Source organism: Sphaeramia orbicularis, chromosome 14 (assembly GCF_902148855.1).
Source record: "Sphaeramia orbicularis chromosome 14, fSphaOr1.1, whole genome shotgun sequence".
In the NCBI taxonomy this organism is placed as follows: Eukaryota; Metazoa; Chordata; class Actinopteri; order Kurtiformes; family Apogonidae; genus Sphaeramia; species Sphaeramia orbicularis.
The window spans coordinates 26,292,495-26,314,442 of record NC_043970.1 but is presented as its reverse complement, the minus strand read 5'-3'; the positions used below and the strand labels follow the sequence as shown (position 1 = coordinate 26,314,442).

At 36.1% G+C, this 21,948-nt stretch overlaps 2 protein-coding genes across 3 annotated transcripts; both read right to left on the bottom strand.

The window, feature by feature from the left end:
* Positions 1–1,565: 1,565 nt before the first annotated feature.
* Positions 1,566–15,600, bottom strand: mtmr2 (myotubularin related protein 2). Its single transcript, XM_030154187.1, has 16 exons — positions 15,353–15,600; positions 12,472–12,568; positions 12,358–12,381; positions 12,194–12,260; positions 11,554–11,648; positions 11,366–11,470; positions 9,825–9,929; positions 9,658–9,741; positions 9,426–9,575; positions 8,503–8,691; positions 7,201–7,386; positions 5,890–6,096; positions 5,712–5,804; positions 5,507–5,620; positions 3,964–4,140; positions 1,566–3,453 (listed from the first exon to the last, which is right to left on the bottom strand). Exons 1-16 carry the CDS (start codon positions 15,430–15,432, stop codon positions 3,289–3,291), a joined length of 1,938 nt encoding a protein of 645 aa, XP_030010047.1. The 5' UTR covers positions 15,433–15,600; the 3' UTR covers positions 1,566–3,288.
* Positions 15,601–17,592: 1,992 nt separating this feature from the next.
* cwc15 (CWC15 spliceosome associated protein) lies at positions 17,593–20,467 on the bottom strand. 2 transcript variants are annotated; one of them, XM_030154188.1, is made up of 7 exons: positions 20,413–20,467; positions 19,294–19,435; positions 19,063–19,175; positions 18,504–18,607; positions 18,303–18,413; positions 18,047–18,177; positions 17,593–17,945 (listed from the first exon to the last, which is right to left on the bottom strand). In XM_030154188.1, exons 2-7 carry the CDS (start codon positions 19,422–19,424, stop codon positions 17,816–17,818), a joined length of 720 nt encoding a protein of 239 aa, XP_030010048.1. In that variant the 5' UTR covers positions 19,425–19,435; positions 20,413–20,467; the 3' UTR covers positions 17,593–17,815. The 2 variants fall into 2 exon arrangements, with proteins under 2 accessions (XP_030010048.1, XP_030010049.1); XM_030154189.1 differs by having other exon boundaries at positions 19,294–19,439; positions 20,414–20,428.
* Positions 20,468–21,948: the final 1,481 nt, after the last annotated feature.

Below are 21,948 nucleotides of genomic sequence, written 5' to 3'. Positions count from 1 at the left end.
TTACAGTTTGAAATACAGAGAGCCAATCACTTGTCAGGGTTCATTTTATATGAGGTTCATCCACAGTGGTTATCATTTTAATAAACTGCATTAATATTACAGGAACGTTTTAGGAAATATTCAGACTGTAGTTCTAAGTAAAAGTGTCTGTAGTATTATACTGTATAAGTAAAAGTTAAAACTCTATGAAAAATCATACTACATGCAAATGTGTTTGTAGAAATGCAGTTAATTCTTATATGTTAACACTGATTTAAATACATTTATTTATACTGTGAACTCATGTGTGGTCTCCACATTTTGTCTGTCCTCTCAGCTGGGCCATGACACCCATCGCCTTGAAACAATATTTGCTTGACAAGGTATTATTAAACATTTGTTCTTTGCATTTATTGAATTAGTTTTTGGCAAAAAATGAATAATCCAATCAGTCCAGCAATACAGATGATGAGAAAGAAGCATATAAGAGAAGAAAAAAAAAGGCAATTAAAATTGACTTCCATCCATTCCATTCGTATGTCAGTGTAAAAAGAAAAAAAAAAAAATCTAATACTGCTATCTTTAAAAATGTTATTAAAATGTAAAAGATGGCTTGCACCTCTCTCATCAACCTTGCATTAAATTGTAAAATCTATTGTAAGCAGAGTGTTACATTTTTAAGGTTTGCATAGTTTGCGACATTGAAGTGATGGGCCCAAAGTGTCTTTTTCATGGGTCACCAAATCCCTGTCTTTAATTTTCTTGGATGTGTGTTATTTCTCCGGTTACACTGTGTCTACAAGTAAAATGCCTCCAGAATAAAAGTAGTGAAACTTTACCACGCTTCAGTCACTAACAACAAAAAACTAAGTCAAAAATGCTGGTTGGCTGTAGTTCTCAAGATACAGTACTGGATCACAGTGTGCATTTGTGTGAATTAATAAGAGAATGAGTTTTCTTCAAAAGGAATGTTTGCTCAGATCTACTTCAATACACTGTCTGCACATCACAATACATTTACCTTATAGTTTTTTTCTAGAGGAAGATTCATAAATCTATTGTATGAACGCATATAAACCAATATATATGTGTAATAACACTTTATAAAACATCAACTAACAAGCACTTTTTCCATTTGTTTTCTAGTTCATCTTATTACTGTATATAAGATTTAGCACATTTAACCTCTGAGGCATTTCTAAAAAAAAAAAAACTGTAGACCAGTGTTACCTGCTCTAGCATTTCTAATAATAACGATCCAAAATTATGTGGAATTAGCCCTCCCATGATCTAGCAACACGTCCAGGGTGTACCCCACCTCACTGGTATATAGGACAGGCTCCAGTATCCCTGCGACTACCCCAAGGATTAAGCAGTTTGTAAAAACAAAGATGTGAGATTATATATTGTGTTATAAAAAAAGCTTTGAATAATATTCGCTGTAACAGTCTGAAATCATGTGAAACATTTTTTAATAATATCAAATTTCCTTGGATGAGTATGAAGACACTTCCACAACCACAAATATACCAGTAAGATTTCTTCCCAACTTTTTTCATCTAAGAATAAAAAGGTCTTTAAAGTCAACATAGTATCAGCACTTTTATTAATTCATCATTTTCATCATGTGGAAGTTTCAGAATACAGTGTGACCTTGCCTGCTTTTTTTGCAGCAAAGAGTATACAATATTGAACTGTGATTCAGCCACAAGAAAAACGATTACACAAGTATTCCACAGGTGTAATACTTTTTGTATGGGTGAGTAAAATCATTGGTATTTGTATTATATTTTAAGTAACAGGCATACAATAACAGCAGTTTTTTTGCGATATAACTGAGACAATGTGTGGGCAAATCATCCAGTATTTAGAGTTAAGGATAAAACAGACTGAATATGATCACACTAATGCTTTCAGAGCCACTGAATGCTACCATTAGTCCCCAGGGCAGCTACAGTGTAGATTTCAGATTCCCCTTCACCATTTGTTCAATTACAAAAAAGGCACTCTTTGTCTTAGATTATTAGTCAAGGTCAATATCATAACCAGAGAAAATTAATTCCATTAGTGAGGTTTTGCTATCTTTTAAACAGTAATGAGCCAAACCAAGGAAAGTGAATACTAGGAGTGTTCACACAGTGCTAATACAGTATAATAGTCAAGCATCCTAACTCCTTTACATTGGATCCTGTGTTTATTGCAGATTTATAGAAAACAGCAGAAAGGATAACTAACACTGTATTTACGGTTTAACCTTAACCTAAGTTCAGGACAGCGCACACCTTTTTTTTCTGTTAGTATCCCAACTTTACAGAAAAAGGCACAGCTATTTATTCACATTCAATAAACACCCAAAGTAAATGATTGGATTTAGTTACACATCATGTTGCCAATAAAAATAATAGTGTCTGATACTTAAAAAAAAAAATCTGAAAGAAACTAGTTGAGTAGTTGACTATAAAGTGTTATAGATGAGGAACTAGAGCTATTGCCTATTTTGTGCAGCTTATTAATATTGTAGGGAAACTATTTATGGCTAAGAGAGCATCATAAATACAAGTCAGACCTAAATAACAATAAATAACGTTAAAAAGTTAGAAATGTAATCACTTAATGAGAGGAATGTCACACCTGGCACATTATGTGTAAAAAACAAACAAACAAAAAACCCCAAAACATACATATTTGGTCACAATAATCTAAAAGCGCTGACAAGCAAACCTCTTTATGCACTCAATAACTCCTTTTTACAATTAGAAACTAATGCTACAGCCCTTAAGCTACAATTCCCTAGTATTTATTTTGCTTAGTTGAAGTTTTTCCCTCACAGTCATTTTTTCAGGATTGTCACAACTGCTTTGACACTGCTTTGAAATGAATACGCAGCAAACCTTTACAATGTAGAGGAATGAAAAGAGTGTTCCTAGAAGTGTTTAAGGCATACATACAGTATTTTACCAGAATAACATTTTTGTGTACTTTAAAAACTAACACTGGCTAAGGGTAGGTCAATGTGCAGAACAAAACTCTATTTTGGTTTAAATGTTTCAACACTGTAGGAAGATTAAATATGGCTCTAAAGAAGTGTCTGAGACAGACATTGTCCTGTTATAAGCAGACAACGGGACGTATAAGGACATAATCTGCTTCCTCACACTATTGGTAGCGTTTTACTAATGCATTGTCACCCAAACAGGCAGTCTGGCACACAGATCTTTGTGGTGCCAGGTGTTCTGTGATAAAACGTTACACGGCACCTTTTAACATAATGGACTCAGCCTCTGTAAATGTCCCGAGGGTCCAGTTGTGTCAAACGAAGGTCTGTACTGGGGTGATGGAGCGTGTGGGTGAACCGGCCCGTTCAGAGGAGGAGGAAACTGAGCGATTGGTCACCTCCCGCTGAAGTTCCTCCACTCGCTTCTGCAGCTCAGCACGCTTGGCCAACAGCTCCTTGTAGCGCTGATGAACTGGTTCCTTAAAAGAACAAAAATAATGATGCACTTCATGCAGAAAGAGTTGCAGACACAAATCTTTCTATTCATAATTTTTGATCGTTTCGTTATTACCCATTGATTTATGCGATTCACAAATTTTTGTTCTTGTAATGGGTAAAATAGCAACACAGTCTCAAATAAAATGTCAGTTAAATTTATCAAATTAACTGATGAATGAAACATGGCTCTGTTTTCATATTATGGCTTTTTCAATCAAACTTACTTTAAAGTAGTCAGCTCATTATTGATCACTCATTTTTTTCATCTCCTTTTTTACCTCACCAATTTCCAATTTGCAGGTTCATCAATTCCATTTCAACAATTTAGTTAATTCCACTCCACACACATTTCAACTTGTTTTTTAAAAATCAACAGAAGATTACAAAATAATAAGAGAGAAATTCAAGACAATGTTGCTATATGAAACCTGATTAGTAAAAATCTAATTCAGAAAATGTAATTTGAAAAACACAGAATTTCAGCATCGTACTTGAGGCCTCATGCGAGGGTTCCAGCGAATGTAGTAGCCGACCCACAGCTCCAGGTGGCGTAAGCTGACAACAGGGAACAGCACATGGTTGGCATAGTTGACATATAGTGGATTGGTAAACTCCTCCAGTTGGCTGTTAATATAGGACCATAATGACACCGTCCTCTTGGGAATCTCCTGTTAAATAAAGAATAGTTCAGATTAATGCAGTGGAATGTTTACTGTATTAATTACTTTGTCCTCATAAAACACAACATATTCTCATATTGATTACTTCATAGTCATGAGATAAGTGTAGGCACTGAAAGAAAACAAACCAGCCTTTCTCCTCAACACATAGTCAAAGATCTATGTTATTATTAGTGTATTGTTATTAGTGTGGCCACAGGTTATGAATTTCAGTTATGTGGATGCAGTCATATTTTCTTTATATTAACACAAAAGCTCCATGGTCTGATCCAGGACAGCCTGTCTTTAGTGGTTTACCCACTTTAGTGCAAAAAGTTCCCGGTCCTCTGTTCTTTTACTTTCACAATAAAAATGCTAGTGTTGTATAATCTTGCAAAAAGATCATATGATGAGCTTTTGAGGGGGAATCATAATTTACTATCTGAATCACATTTATTTAATGTATGCGAGCTGGAACCAAACAAAAGCAAGTTTACCAAAAGGTTTCTGGAAACTACGGTGTGTGTGATGGCTTCATCTTGCTGTTGTTACCCAACCCAAAATAAAACATTTAGCATAATTTTGAACCAACATTAGCGCAATATTGTTTTAGCTAGAAGACACACAAAACAAATAATCCACTAACTTAGTGGCAGGCATCTGCAACAGCTGCAGTATTTCTCCTTAATTACTAGACTGTAACAGCCTAATTTGTCCCATATGAGTTCTGTAATGAACCAAAAATGTTAATATGCTCTAAAGTTGTTTTGAGGACATTTGGTGTACAGAAGCAGGACCAGCAGTTCAGGGATTTTATTTAATTCTCCGCTGTCTGAAGCTGTCATTTCATCTGCCAGTATGTTTTCAGTAGCAACAAAGCAACACATGACATACCTTCTATAAGTTCAACTGGACTAATACTTTAATGTGGACAGATGCCAAAAATTTGCTATAAATGGAAAAGCTGGACACTACAAACTAGCGCTGTAAAAGCCATCCATTATGCAACACTGTCTGCAAACTTCAGCATCTGCAGTTGTACTGGAGTTATTTAAAGTGAAAGATAGCTGAGTACGAAAGATCTAATAGCATTGTTATTTGTTTGTTTGTTTAATGACCCAGGGATCAAATAACCCATATTGTCCCTCTGAAAAGCACGTACATGACAAGTTAATTTCAACCACGATGTAATATAGTGAGATCACCCTGCTCTATTCTTGACAAACATATACACTGAGATGGAAGCACTAATTCTTTTCATTTGCCCATGATTTTGGAGTTGTGGGAATTTTCTCTCTATAGAAAAACTAACTGTTTAACATAAAAAGGGAATTCAACAACACACAAAAATATTCAAAAACCAAAATATTCTTACTTCTTTCAACCTCTGCTGTTCACTGTTGCACAAAAATGTCCCAAACAGGCAGCTGTACAAGTGATCCAGGATGGTCACCAGGAAATATTCATTAAACTCAAAGGCTGCAGGGAACTAGAATTAGAGATATATTACCATTATTATTATTATAATTTCTGTTATTTTAAAAGATTGTGTTATGTTGATATTGTAAATTTGTTCTTACCTGGCGAGTCAGCTGCCAGACACAGTCAATAAACTGAATAAAAACAGGTGAGCGATCTGCATCAGTGTGGTTCTTATCACCGTGACCGATGCGCTGATGGAAAAAGAGGTAAGAAGAAACATTACACTGGAAAGGCAATCTGAATTTATGTGAACTAAAGGGATGAAACATCCTTTACCAGCTGGAAACGGTGACCAAAGCTTAGCCACTCCTTCTCAAGCAGCACCTCAAATCCACGAATCGTGCGGTAGTAACCGTCCAGCATGAGCATGGCTAATGATGTGAGCTGGGCTGTGCGATCCCAACCGTCACTACAGTGCACCACCACCGACGTCTTCCCAGACTCCACTTTGTCTGCAATCCGCAGCGCACCAGCCAGGATAAGCTACAAATACAAACACAGGCGAGAAGAAAAGAGGTTTATGGTAGCTGTCAGCAAAGTGCAACAATAAAATGAGATACTACAGAAATATTCAACAACTTTCCTTTTATAAAGCATAGTTTCACCCAAATCACATAACATATAAATTGTCTCTTGTTGGTTAAAATAAAATAAGTCATAATAAAAAATAAGTCAGATTTTTCAAATGAAAAATACACAAAAAAAATCACCCAAAACCCGTCTTGCTGCCTAACAGGAGACCACTGAGGTTGTTGAATATTGAATGCTCATTTCACAACTAGTGCTACATGGGCAGTCTCCAAAATTGCATAACAATATGCCTATTAGTAGGCTTAAACTGCATGTGACTTTTTTGTTATGTCCAAAGCCATAGTATGAAACCAACAGTATGTTAATTGCGTACTATTTCTGAATAAATATTACAGTATTCAAGCTGTGGACGCTTTGCCACCATAATTATCCCATATGGCAATGCAGTTGTGAAAATACTGGACCTTGACAGAGGGTGAACAGAGCCCAGTAGCCAGTAGTCTATAGTATCACACATATGCTGGTAAAGGCGAGATTAGCCGGTTACCAAGGTTACATGCCTTTAACTGGCAAGGAAGCTTTCAGGAAGTAACAAGTATTCACACCCTGAGCAGTGCATCTGCAGATACATTCTACCGTTTATTTACACAAAAAGGATGTTGAACATTAGGGCAGATGTTGTGTACATAGTAGAGAGTATGAGATCTTGGATGGACCAATAGTGTTAGTGGACCAATAGTGTTATCTCGTCGGGATGATCAGGTTATACCTCTTTATGTAGCTTTTTTTTTTTTTTTTCCAACTTTATAACAATTGGAAATAGGCGGTGTTTGTGTTTTATCATCTTTCATTACATGTGGTCATTTCTGACCCCAAAAATATGAAACATGTAAACATTCTTCTAACTTTATTGATGCTACAAATCCATCCATCTTATAAACCAAGATTACACATCTATAAACAGCTTTTTATGAGTTATGCCAAGAAGGGCAATTAAAGAGCTTATATGTGCAGTGCCTTTGTGTCCATGATGATGTTGGGATATTTGTAGCTCACCTTGATGTGCTCTAGCCAGTGAGTTGACTCTAGATTGGAGAGCCAATGGGAGTCCTCGATGTTGGGGTAGACCACATCTTTCAGCTTGCGCAGCGACTCCCTCATCACGTGGATATTGTGAATGTCCAGAAAGACCAGCTCAGCATTCTGATAAGCATCCTCACTTTCATAACCACCTCCTTTCATCTACAAAGAAAAAAGAAACAGTATTGACAGTTTAACATGAGTTTGTCCATCAGGCGATGGATACATTTCAAGAAGTTACATTTTAAGATTTTTAAGAACATTAAGAATACAATTTAAGACCTGGATCATATCAATTCTGGCAAAAAAATATGCTGATTTAAGTGACTGACTTTGGTGATGCTTCTGACATGATGAACGGTTATGAACAATACAAGGTGATGACATGCATTGGCTGGTTGGTCTGTTCTTATGACTGCTAATGCAACTCTAATACTTTTAAGTTTCTAATTCAAGTCAGGTGCTTTCTTGCAGAACTAAAAAATCTATTATTTTGAACAAGCTCAAACCAAGCATTAAATGCACTCCTTAAGCCACAAAAAACACATCTTACTAGTTTTTTTAGGAAAAAAATGCAAGTTGATGAACCATATGCCACCCTAATGAAGTTAGTTAGACAGAGATTTCAAGTGTTCATTCATGTGTGATCTTTAAAAAAGTACCAAGGCCCTGGCCATGTGTTCATCTCATATCATTCAGACAAAATAACCATTGCATCCTTGCTCCATTAACACTCGGAGGGCACAGACCTCTGCCAAGGTAGACCCCCCCCGCCCCGGATCACCACCAAAACTTTAATCATTTGTTCCTTGTGCCAGTAGTAACATTCCCTGAAAATTTTTATCAAAATCCATCCATAACTTTTTGAGTTAACTTGCTAACAAACAAACCCTGATGAAAACATAACCTCTGCCGTTCCTTGGCTGAGGTAATAAGCTATATATAAGCCAAGGTAACACTGTTCTGAAGATGGGAGACAGAGCTATATTCCAGACAGACCTTGCATTGTCCTCCTACAACTATAACACTGAGACCTGAGAAGGTAATCCTTCAAGTATGGATTTGTTCATCATTACTGTATGATTCACAACTCTTTCTCCTTCTTGCAAGAATGAACAACCTGACTTAATTCACATCCTAGTTTCAAGTAATATTTTACTAACACATATAAAATCCTAAATGTATATTCTACAAATGATTACTGAATTTCAGATTTGTGGAATCATAGAAAACCCATATAGAAAGCTAGAAATTAGATAATTTCTTCCAATTCCTTACCTTGTTGGCAGCAGCATTGACACTGGGCCTGGCATCAAAAATGAAGAGCTTATGGGACTGTGCATTCGCATCCATGATGGCCTGGAGGTATTTCTCATCCTCTTTGCTGCGTTTCCCATTTACACCAACCATGGGCTGACTGCAGCGCGTCACTGTAGCCTGGCTTTCTGGATGAATCCATGACAAAACCTACACACAATGATAGGGGTTAGCATGGACAGGCCAACAAACCAGCTACACTTTGGTGTGTGTGATACGACAATACTGAATATATCATGCAACAATAGAAAAACATTGATATTTTCATATTATGTTGTACCATTCCATTTTATTACAGTGTTTTTCATCTTTTGCACAGCTTTTTTGTGCTCTTTTGCATGGCACAGACACAGGCCTGAAATATGATGAAAGAAACAAAAGCACATGGATAATGAATGTGAAACAAAACAGGGTCATCCTGAAGAAGTGAAAAACCTGACAGTCGAGCTGAAATGAGCCGGAATGAGAGAATCTAGCATATCAATGTAGCTTGTTTAGGAAAAGTCAAAAACAGAACAGAAAATATTACTTTGCAAATTACAATGTTTTGAATTTTCCTTTTTATATTTTCAAATTAATATTTCACATTTTGTTGTACTTTCTGTTGCACCAGGGTTCAAAATAGAAGCACATGCAGAATTCCATATGTGTTTAGTTCCTTTTATTTGTTGAATATGTAATTCACACAAAATGTAATAGGAATTAGAGCTCTCCATGGGGTCAATATATGAATTCATTGAATTTGCAGGAAATGTGCAGAATGTAAATATGTTCTGCTACCGGATATGAAAGGACCTTTATTAGGATAGGAGATTCAATCCTATCTCATAGAACTAGTTGCAGGGGAGAAGGTATTTACTATAAAGGAAGGAAGTGTCACTCACAGGTATCCTTCCCTTTGCTCTGAAGGTGGCTACTCTCTTCAGCTCTTCATCTGGTATGTTGACGGGCACAGCCAGAGTTGAAGGGTAGGTGTCACAGAGCTCATAGTGATCATTCACTTTTGTTATCCGCCAACTTTCATTGGGTATCCCCTTCAAAATAACACATCAACCACAAATGTAACAGCTTTCTTTAACATTTAATGATCAGTTTTAGTGCCTACTTTATAAATACCTGTCTCTTGTATTCAGAAAGTGCATCATACACCTTCCATCCATTTTCAGGAAACACTTGTCCATATTCAAGGGCAAAGATTTGCTGTGGAGGGTGGGAGGGAATGTCATGAGTGGGCATTTAGTGCAGAGCTATAGCATCAGACAGTGTGACAAAGAATCACTCACCAGACCATTGGAAACAGGAAACGCAAATTTCATCAGCACTTCGAAAATGGACTTCCTCAGTGTGTCCTCCATTTGCTTGTGTGCAAATCGAAGATTACGCATATCCTGGAGATAGGCAGAACAGCCGGTCACGGTCACATTCAGAGGTCAATAGCCATATGTACATATGAGAGAGACCGGCTGTTACTTGGTACGCTTAGAGTGGAGATGCTGCTTATTTCTTAATTGCAGTGTTGTTTACACAGCGGTAATGAGAAACAGTTTGTTCCCAGTGGCTGTAAACCTGAGCCCCATATAAATGGAATTTATTCAGCATCTGCAACCTATTTAATATGATAAAACTGTATTAGTATTACATAGAATCCAAATCTGGTTGGTTGGGTGTTGAAATTAGATGACATTTATTTTGGAAATGAACAATTCTTTATTCACTATTAATTACTCACATGAATACATGTCATGCTTTATGTAGTATAGATATATGCATACATGTAACCAGTTTTTAAATAAGCACTAATACAATGATCGCATTTTGCTCACAGGACCAATCCTCATATATCTACCACTAATAAAGTATTTTAAGTAAAAGAGCTTAATGAATTTGGAAGTGGGGTTCCTGCCAAGACTTTTGAAATTACACTTACACTGAAATTTTTAAGACCACTTCATGATGGCCAAAACGAAGGGAAAAAAGCATCAACTACTTAGGGTAGGGACAGTTTTGCCCACGTACTGTATACCAGTGGTTCTCAAATCCGGTGCTCAAGGATCGTTATCCTGCATGTTTTAAATATTTCCCTCTTCCAGGACACCTGGAAGCCATTACATCGTTATCAGGCTTCTGCAGAGCTTGGTGATGAGATGATCATTAATTGAACCTGGTGTGCTGGATAAGGGAAATATCTAAAACATGCAGGATAGGGGTCCTCAAGGACTGGATCTGAGAACCATTGCTGTATACAACACAAAACATCACTTTTTGGTATAATGTAAAGGTTACATGTTCGACTTTTTGGCCTCTGTTCCTGGGGAAGTTTTGTGTTTCGCATGCTGCATGAGCAAATAACTGCTGTGAATCACATCTTACCAAGCCTGAAACACTTCTTGCACAAAATACACTGTGCCAAAAGCCACCATAAGCCACTTTAGTACATACTGAGGCCTTAATGCAAGATAAATTAAATCAATGCTGTTCAGGTCTGTTTTATCAGTGGAAGGTCCTATGATCTCAACCAAAGTTTTCACAATAACTGTTTCAAGAAAAAACAGGACATGAACTGGGAAGTCTAGTCTTGGCATTAAATTTTTTGTCCAAACAAAGTTTTCCAGTGGAGTTTCCTGGCTCCTGCATAAAAAATTTCCAGCTTCCTTGACATGAAGAGCCAGGAGTAGGATTTCACATCCAACAGTAACAGAAGAGAGGAAATCAAGGTTCTTTCTATTTTTGATTTTTGTTTCTCTTTTGACCTTTGATGTACATACTTTGCTGGATTATCAAAGTACCAAACAAGTGTATTCATTCAACACTACTGCTGCCCCACCTTGCATACCAGCCCATAGGACACATCACCACGGGTTGATGCACTTCCAATCTTCTCCACACGACTCACTACACCAAGAGGCAGGTCCAACACAAACGCTGGGTCCTAGACAATTCACCAAAACACATGAGTAAAACCAAACTGATTCTCCAAGATATTCACTGCGCCTGTTTTTACAGTGTACATACCCTGTCCATGCACTTAAAGAAAAGCCTGTAGTTGGTGACTATAACAGTTCCCCTTAGTGCTCCGATGAAAGGACAGAAGTAGGTGACATCTTGAGCTATAAAACATAAAAAAAGGAGACACTTTATGAATCACTTACTACTTGCTACAAAATGTGCTTTAACCTGGAAGAAGTTACTCAGTGATTTTGATTAGAGCTGGGATTGTAAGTAGGTCTGGGTATCGAACTTCAGCACTGTTATAACACTGACTGAATTGCTTTGAGTATCAATAAACATGTTCTCACATGTTGCCAAATATGAGTTCCTAAAGAGAAATTCTTCCCAGTGAAAGTCTAAATGATATATGAACTGACAACTTGTAATGATGTTAATTTTTTTTTTTTTCTTTATGCTAAAAAACTGCTTTGAGTGTAAAAATGCCAGGATACTGAAACATGTCGCTAAAGAGATTCAACCACTTAATTGAATTCACATTTTACATTATATTTATGTTATGAAAGCACATGATAAATGTGTAATGTAATGTTCTTTTCATTAAAATGGAAAGCTGGTATCATAAAGAGTATTGTTCAGGAACTGGTATTGAATATTAGGTCTTTCAATCAAGCCCAGTCCTAATTATATAAAGAAAAACCCTTACCCGTGTCCTGCACAGTCTCATTTGGAAGTAACTGTGGCTCTTCCTTGTCTGATTCTCTAAGCACTTGCTGAAAACACAAGGTAAACATCATTAGAGTCATATATAGCTCTTGTTCAAAAACACTTGTTGTGATTTCCATATTTATAATCTGTTCCAAAGCCCACCTTGGCAGGAGTTTTGGGTTTGACCTGAAAGTGCAGAGGGGAGAGTTACTGTCATTATTTGCTTGTCATGACCCAGCAGCATTTCGATGAATAACAAGGGAAAATGCTACTGACCCTGAGCTCTGGGGAAAACTCTGCAGACGTGGACTCAGAGGACATCGCAGAGGGAGGTTTGGCCTGAGCAGACCGGTCAGAGCGAGAGGTGGATGTACTGAACAGAGATGCAGAGAAATGAACAATAAAACCATACACTCGAGGTTTTACCGTAACCAGTATGTAATTGAACAGAATGGCTTTCCATCTTCAATCACTGGTTGTGGTGTTTCATACTTTATGAACCAACTCCTGGCCTCAATGTGGACTTAGCTGCAGGTCAAACAACAGATATTATCCAACTGCAGAAAGAATTCACTTAAGTTGGCCTTTAAAGAGCCTGAAACATCTCTTTATATTTATGCTTTCTCACACTCCGAAGGACTGGGCAATTATTAAAATAAAAAAAAAAGCCATACCAATTGATCATCTGTCCAAAGAAACATCTGAAATGTGAATATCTTTAGAGCTTAACTTCATGTTCATACATGAAAGTTTCTAGGGTTTTGATTACAATCGTGTTTTTACTAGTGCTGTCAAACAATTACAATTATTTAATCAGATAAATCACAGGGTTGCTGTGGATTAATTTTGACTGATCATGATTAAATATCATTCATTTTTAATTTACACTAATCATTTTTCCTTTTGCATGAGCAAACAGACTCAAGAAAGAAGGGAATCCATATGCAATTAATGTGTTTGTAGCAAGCTGGGCTGCATGTTAGCCGAAGTGCTAGCACAATCCTCGACTAATGTATGCTTTGTGTTAATATGGTATTTTAAGTTGGAAGCACTTCGATGAAAAGAAAACTCCTTCCTGCAGAGTGTGCATAATTCTTTACGTCGGTCGACTGTTCCGTCTTGGTATATTTTTGTACTCAAATTTCCCATCCAGAGGGCCAACATGCTGTTTAGTGTCTTCAGTGTTTATGGGTTGGTTCTGCTGCCTGTCACTACCAGATCAATTGCCCATTTGTTCATGCGTGACACTAACTCTACTTGGACAAACTGCCCGAAATACGTTGCCAGAGACGTTCAGAGTCTTTAAGCACTGCAGATGGGTTAATTGGGGTAAAATTTTTAATCAGATTAATCATGATGATGGATTAATTTGTGTTAACACATTAATTTTGACAGCCCTAGTTTTTGCACACCCAGTTTCTCACCATCCAAGTGGTAGCTTTGTTGATAAGATCTCAATATATAGACAATTTACATGTCATAAATTTACAGAAATAAGCAATACATAACACGTGACATTGCTGTAGAAATTCAATATTAGGCTATACCTCTTCAACAACAGTCATTTTCTTGGAATATTGATTGTTTCTAAATTATTTTTCAACATATGTTTTTTTTTGTTTCAACATATGTTCTTCATTCAGCCCTGTGATGAACCAGCAACACATACAGGGTGTACCTCGCCTTCGCTTGAAACATAGTTGGGATAGGCTCCAGCATCCCAGTGATCCTCTCAAGGATAAAGAGGATCAAAAGATGAATGAATGAATATGCTCTTCATTTTATTGCATATGTCACTAACTTATCTTTACAGCTTACGTATTTATTAAATTTGTAAAGCAAATATCACATGTGTCTTTTGGCAGAATCCCATCACATAGTCACATTCTTCACTCCATTTTTATTTTCTTTTTTACAACAGTCCACTAATTATACCCATAATTACACATGTAGTACTGATCTACAAGTAAAATGCCTCCAGAATAAAAGTAGTGAAACCAAGTGTTAGTCACTACCAAAGAAAATGCTGCTTGACTGTATTTTCCAAGATACAGTTTTGGATCAAAATGTGATAATCTATGAATTAATGAGCGAATGGGTTTTACTCAAAGGAAAGTTTGTCTCAGAGGTACTAGATCTAGTTCAAAATACTGTCTGTACATTACAATCCAGTCACATGACAGGTCCATTATACTGTGAATTTATAAATATACGGCATAAATGTACATATATCAACATACATGCGTAATAATACTTCATGTACAATGATAACATCAGTTAACCAGCATTTTTGTAATTTGTGTTCTAATTAATCTATTAAAGTATGTAAGATTGAACACATTTAATGTGTGGTAGATAATGTAAAAAAAAAAAAAAAAAGTAGGCCAGTGAGTTGCTAATGTATCAAAATCTAACTTTAACTCCTAATAATGACAACTCAGTGCTTTATTTTTTTTATAAGATATTTTATTTATTTATTTTCTAGCACATACTTTATTTTCTGATTGACTTACTAATGTGGCTATTTTGTCACCTTGATATTTCTCTATATTTGTTGATACATTTAGAACTAATGTTGCTATTGGGATGTAGACATGTTAAGAGGTCTAAATAAAATGAAATAAAATAAAATATATGGATAAAGTAAACCTGTCTTGCAAAAAGCTGTCAGACTAAGAAGTTGTGACATGTAGAGGGCTCATGTTGAAAGTGTTGACAGTTACTTCAACACATCTCAAGTAGCTGAGAAAAAAGTCAAACATGCAAACTAGAGTTATTTTACTTTACTAATCATATAAGAACATTAAGTAAATCACTTCAGAGGCTTTGGGACATGGTGACAGACACTTTATGAGCTAAGTCAACAAAAACACAACGATTTCTATCAAAATAAACTAAAGATCACACACTGTGTTCGATTAATCGAAAAAGATCCGTCGATACATTTATTATCTGGTCGACTTCACTGACATCTTTAGCCGTCCCGTGTCATTTAGTTACATGAATTACGTGATATTCACTGCTAAACATGCACACAGAACTACTTTAGGAATAGCTGTGTTGACTTACGTTATGGCACAGTAAATAAAACCACTTGATGCTAATTTAGAAACTTTTATCCAGCCTAAAAGCGCCGTGTTGTGTTGGATTTAGCTACCTGGATAATGAATCAACACTTGGCTGTCGGGAAGAGGAGCGTTTCGAGCCCAAACTATCGGTGCTCGCGCTCTTCTCCATGTTCTCCCAGTATAAGTTCCCGGATAATTGTTGGTGAAAAGCCCTTATCTGAGACGGAGGTCCGTGAATCTTCTGAGGAATGTGGTTAAATCCGTCCTCGGCGTACAATAAGTCCCCACTAACAAAAGGAAGCTGCCATCTTTTCCCAGCAGTCTTCCTATCCCTGTCACACGGAGGACACAGTGGGAGACAGCGCCCCCTGTCGACTGTCGGTGAAACACAACAACAGTATGGTGCATTCACAGCCCATGGAGTGTAAGCTAACATGTTTTTGTAGCTAATATTTGAAGTCAAATTAATTTAATAAATAATAAAATAAAATCCTCTGCTAATGAAATTAAAATGGAAGCACTTCATTTCAGAATGCAAATGTTGAAATATTTTCTAACACTCTTTCCAAATTTTTGAATTCATCCCAAGGTCCTCAAAAACCTTTAATAAAAAACAAAACCTTGCAAAATTAGCAACATATTTATAAAATGTCCAAGATTTTTAACCGGTCCTTCCCCTTTCCACAGGTGATAAAATTCACCCATGATCGCTTACATTGTACATTGGTACTTCTGACTATTCTATAAATAATTGACAAAAACTTTTTTTTTTTTTTAATTTCAGCAAAAGGATGATTAGGGAGTGAATACAATTCATATAATCTCAGTCTCATCAGAAACTCACTCACGATTTCATATGGTAGAGGTAAATCATATGTATGCACAGGAAAAGTTTAAACTGTATTTTTAACTACGGAATTTACCTTTCAACTAAATCTGACTAATCTAAGGGTTTGTTATCAACTTAAAGCCAGGATCTTAAACATCTGCTTTTGGTCAAGTATTCTCATAATATTGGTGATTCTTGAAGGGACATGTTTTACTCTAATGTAATAGAACCACTTATTTTTAGAATTCAAGAGTTAAAATTATTTTCAGTCTTGGTAACAATTTACAATTTATCTTAGGTTTCATAAAATTCAAAAAAAAAAAAAAAACTTGCAAAAAATATGCGCAGAATTTTATATCACAACCATATTTATTCATAAAATGTCCCCACCTTATCATTACTGTGACCTTTATTTAATCTCAGTATACAGTGGTGACCAGAGTTATAAGACCACTTGACATATTTAAGATCTGTTCTTTTTTTCTTTTTTTTTTTTTTTTAAAATTGGCTATCAAAATACCAATAAAAATGAAATATCTACAAAGCTATGAATGTGAGAGTGATTTTTCATCTCTATATATGTCAGCTCTGCAATGAACTGGCAACACATCCAGGGTGCACCCCTCCTTCACCCATTGATAGCTGAGATAGGCTCCAGCACCCCCATGACCCCGCCAAGGATAAAGTGACTCAGAAGACTGACTAACACAGTCATCATAATGCTCTATAAACAATACAATAGAAACATCATAAGGAGATTTAAGTCATTTTCCTACAAAAAATAAGCCAGGTCTATTTCACCATCAGTGTAACACAGTCATATTCCTTCACAGAAAAATACAAATTCCATGCGTATTGTTGTCAGATGTGATCATGGGTTACATTGATGGTGAGTCTTTGGACACAGAAGTAAGACTTTTTCCATTTCTCTTCTGATATTTGTTGTGTAGACCAACCATCTGCATGCTTTATGAACATTATGAAATTAAATCTTGTTATGGAGGCAAAAAAGGTCAATATTTTTAAATCTGTTAGGTGTTCTAATAATAATATACACCATCATACATCAATATACACCACTGTATATTGAGGGGAATACTTAATTTGCAATATAATATATGAATGATAGTAAAAAATATTTCATTCTGAAATCGGTAAAAACCTAATAGAAAAAGGAATTACACCCAGAGTATGTTTGTATGAATAATTTGAAAGAACAATTATTTATTCTCAAAATATGGTGAAATTGCAAATGTGAGTTGTTTTACAGATCTTAATTATGCCAAGTTTTTTTCTCCATACTGTTCCATTTTGCAGATGCACAGTATGCAAAACTAAATTTTTTGAGATTGGCAAAAACAGGAGGCACTTGTACCAGAATTGAAATCACTTTTACTTGATATCCTTATGATTTAGAGGTTTTGAGCAAATTTTTATCTACACTACAAATAAAAACAAAAATTAACAGAAAAACATGAATTTCTCAAAGACAACCCGGCAAACAGTTGAAACACAAATCTGTTTATTGAACTTCATTTAAAAAAAAAAAAAAATCCTACAGAGGACCTGGATGTTGAATCAGATGTGATAGTTTCATTTAAGGGTGTAACCAAGTCATTTATGTACAATTCACCTTTTGAACGTAGAATAAAAATGTATTTCAAAGCTTTAAGGGTCTGAAATGAAGTTAAAACAAAAATAAAATGAACATACATCAAATCCTTTATTTTACATATTTCTCCATAAATTTTTTGTGAAACTCTGAACGCAGCGTGTCATTGACAAATCGTTTCTCCTTCCGTGCCTCGTCCACTCCTTTGGCGCAGTTCTTGAACACAACATCATCATCCCACCTAGAAAGTTATTCAAATAATTTTTCATTAGTGTCAAGTACATTGACTCTTTTCCTTCAGCTATAACACTCATGTTCTGTATGTTTTTGTGGGTTAGTTACCTTCTCTTGACTCTGAATGTGTTTTGACTCTGGGTCATCTGTTGTTGCTGTCCTGCCAAGTTAATCAATGGATTGCCACTCAAAATATTTTCCATACGGATCCTCTCCTCCTCTGCCTTTTGCTCACGCTCCTAAAAAAATCAAACAAAATGAAAAAAAAAAAAAAAAAAGATTAAAAAGAACTCAGTAATAAGGTAACATTTGCCACCTCCAACATGTAACTTTCAGCAGTTATCCTTATGAAAGATCTCTTTACTTTGCGTTCTTGTTCTTCAGCCCGTTCCTTCTTGATTTTCTCCAATTCTGCCAAAAGAGCGGCAGTGTCATCATCATCACTGTCCTCCTCAGAGTCCTCATCCTCATCATCCTAACAAGAACAAATGGCATAGAAGAACATGTTAATTATGGACAAATCACTAGTTTTGAGTAAACAGCATCTGTCGGATTCTGTACTTACATCAGTCAGAGGGTCATCAGCATCGAGATTAGCAGCTGGGATCTGATCCAGTCTAGGCCTCTTTGAGGATGATGAAGAAGATGATGATGATGAAGTGGTGTGCTCTGGAAAACAACAGACAATAAGTTATTATGATACATCTATTTAAGACTGCTTGTCTATCCACTGATCCCATTTAACGCATACTAAAATGACAGTTTAATGTAGGTATTGACTGGATGCATCACTAAACTAATGTTTTTAATGTTTGTTTTATTTTAGATTAAATGTGCTACATGGTTACAAAATTATATTTTGTCAAGGAAATCAATGGTAGTTCTTAGAAACCTGTTAATTCTGGAAAATTAGTATCCGTTTTTCAGATCAATCTGAAAGTGAGGATACACATAAAAGCTACTAGAGATCCATCACCCCAACTCTCACCAGACTGTACAACACCTTAGTCAATGCCAGATAAACTGAACGCATGAACTGGTCAGCCGCTTTGACTTGACTTACTCTTTATCTTGCTGATGGCTGTAGGGACATGTTTTACTCTAATATGTTAAAAAAAAATAACCTCTTGGTCCTCTCTCTCTGGTCTTCTCACGTGCAGCTACACGCTCCCTCTCCTCCAGCTCCCTGCGGAAATCACGGGCACGCACCTCCTCGGGGGCATCCTGGGTAGGTTGCCTGATGACAGAATGAAGTCAACATGCAAATCATTAAACAATAACCTTACAGATCATGATATAGAGGAAAAAAAAAAACACTGACTGCAACCCAAAACTCAGCTCCGTTCTTGTCTGACCTGTATTTGATCTTGGTGTGTCCTGGAAGATCTCGGCTGGAGTACTGCTTGGATAGGGCACTCAGGTCCCCCTCTCCTTTACCCCTTCCTCCTCTTGCGGGTTCAAATGTTGGACGTGCAGCTGTAGTCATCTTTGATGGCTCTGTTGGGAAGAAAAAAAAAAAAAAAACATACAAAAAAATTAAATAAATAAGTAGAGAACAACTGTGGACTGAATAACAAGCACTACAAATAACAAACAAGAGAATATGAGAAGAGGCAGGACCACTAATCGCACAAACATCATATCAGCCTGTCTGTAACAAAACTGCAATCTCTTTCTTAACTTTAAGTTTTGACCATAAAGCGATTAATTCAAAGGATTAACGACATGTTTATACGATACCATTCAGAAATGCACTATAAATAAAGTTTATTGAGTGATCTGATAATAATTTATTTTATTTATCGTTACTGTAGTATGAAAAGGGAAAACTGATTCATTGCATTCAAAAAAAGCAAAGGACGAAAGCAAGCCAAAAAAAAAAGGCTATTTGTCACATTTCAGAAATAGATGTTGACATATTACATGAACGTGCGAACACACAATCGGATGTGATCAGAGTAGTGTTTTTAAGTTTTTCCTATTGACAAATCGATTAATCTACAGAGTTGTGCAGCATTAGTGCTACTGATATTTGAGTTACTATTTGTGTGATGAGTACTAGGGCTGAATACAGTAAGAAGAAAATGATGATAATTAGCTGTATATGTCGATCACACAACCCAACAAAAAGTGTCTGTGTATTGGGCTATGGGGCTTAAACCCATAACATTTCTATAAACTGAGTTAGAAAACACCTCCCTCAAATTATCAGACAAATGTAGGTGATAAAGAAGTTTAAAAAATGAAGAATATTAATTAGGTATACAAGACACATGCTAGTCCACTAGCCTGAGGAGCTAATATGTTGCTAGTCGTCGGCTAACAAGAGATGTAAACAATACTACCCCTTCTCTCTGAACAGCAGTGTACGGCAACGATTTATATGAAATAAATTAAAACTAAAATACCTTGAACAAACTAGTATTTTCTACAATCTATGTTTGATAAATGCACTTTAAAGTTACAACACTTACGAAGCTGCCTCCACACGACAAAAGCGAACGCAGAAGAAGACTCGGGATAACACAATGTCACTTCCGGTAGAAACTGCAACATTCAGGAACAAACGGAAACGCGACAACGATATTATGTTTACGTTTATTTGACTTTATTCACCCAAATAAAATTAAACACAAATAATATTCCACCGTGATCATAAATATGGCACTAATCACGGCAACAGTAAGCTAAAATTTTTGGATTTAGTCGAGTACAGCCACTAAAAACAAAAATAAAAACATTTATAGGTCATAACTACTGCAGTGCCGCATTAGAGAAAGTAGGGGGCGGATGGTCTCTGAAGATGCACCAGAATTCAACCTGTCTTTGTCATTACTGAACCACCCCTCAGTAAACAGCAGACCTCACAGCTCCGGTGAGATATATTTAGCTTAAGGTCTTTGATTATATAGGGGAAGGTTTTCATAACTTCAGGTGATCATAGTGTGATTTATAAAGGATCACTAGGTTTTTGGTCTAAGGCTCTTAATATTTTATTTATGAGGAGTTTGGTCATGAAAGTCCTCATAGTGTGTCAACTCCAATCAAATGTGAAAATACTGTTAAATTATGATTAACATTGAGATGTACTAGATCAAATAAGATGCAAAGCTTTTAAGGGTTGGATAAGGTATTAGAAAATCAAAGCCTTTTGTAAAATGTAATGATTTTATCCCCATTCTGCTCTGCAGTCATACTAATCATTGGCTTACAAAAGAGGGAAATTTCAGGATTGACAGAAAAGTATTATTTTCTTTTCATCACCCTCTTACAATAGTGGTCTAAGTCATAATTTTCAAGTTTTAAAAATAAACAAACAAAAAAGCTTCTATACTCTATATTTGATTCAGTTTTTACCCCTCAATCAACATCTGGCTGAAGGAGTATTGTAATCATTTTGTCATCTGTCTGTCCATCTGTCTTGCTGTCTGTCCGTCCATTCAATGACATAATTGCATTCTCTGAAGAATGCATTGAGATATCTGTACCAAATTTATTCTGTGGATACATCTTGGCATGGAGCAGAAGCCTATTGAAAATAGGTGACCATGACCTGCTTTTTCAAGATCAAATGATCTTGTGCAGTCATAATATCTGAGTACTTTCACATATAAATATGTATGTAATAAGTTTTACACAAAGACAATCTAATCTAAATTATAAGGCAGTAACTTTCAACAGAATCTTACACTATATTTGGCCGAGGGGCATTAAAAGTGCACAGCACGTTATGTTTTCTTTCTTTCTTTTTTTTTTGTCTTGAATATTATAACTCAGGGTGGGTGACCTTTATGAACTTGCTCCCACTCTTAAAAAGCAAAGCAAAACAAAACAAAAAAAACATCTCTCCTTCTCTGTTTGATTTTGTAACTTTTCTGTGTGCACAGTTTGCATTTCAAAGACACAAGAACAAGGTGATGTAAAATAGTCTCTTGTCACTTTGTCATGAAGATACTTACCCTGAAATATGTTTGTTCACATTCCACCATGTCGTAAAAAGGTTTACATGA

Excerpts from the sequence above, each read along its gene's own strand:
- cwc15 (XM_030154188.1), bottom strand. The coding sequence starts at position 19,424 with ATGACTACAGCTGCACGTCCAACATTTGAACCCGCAAGAGGAGGAAGG. Across the intron at positions 19,176-19,293 it reads CACACCAAGATCAAATACAG|GCAACCTACCCAGGATGCCC; the intron begins GTCAGACAAGAA and ends TTCTGTCATCAG. Across the intron at positions 18,178-18,302 it reads CTGAAGAACAAGAACGCAAA|GAGCGTGAGCAAAAGGCAGA; the intron begins GTAAAGAGATCT and ends TGATTTTTTTAG.
- mtmr2 (XM_030154187.1), bottom strand. The coding sequence starts at position 15,432 with ATGGAGAAGAGCGCGAGCACCGATAGTTTGGGCTCGAAACGCTCCTCT. Across the intron at positions 6,097-7,200 it reads ACTGGCTAGAGCACATCAAG|CTTATCCTGGCTGGTGCGCT; the intron begins GTGAGCTACAAA and ends TTGTATTTGTAG. Across the intron at positions 3,454-3,963 it reads ACCCTCGCATGAGGCCTCAA|GAACCAGTTCATCAGCGCTA; the intron begins GTACGATGCTGA and ends TGTTCTTTTAAG.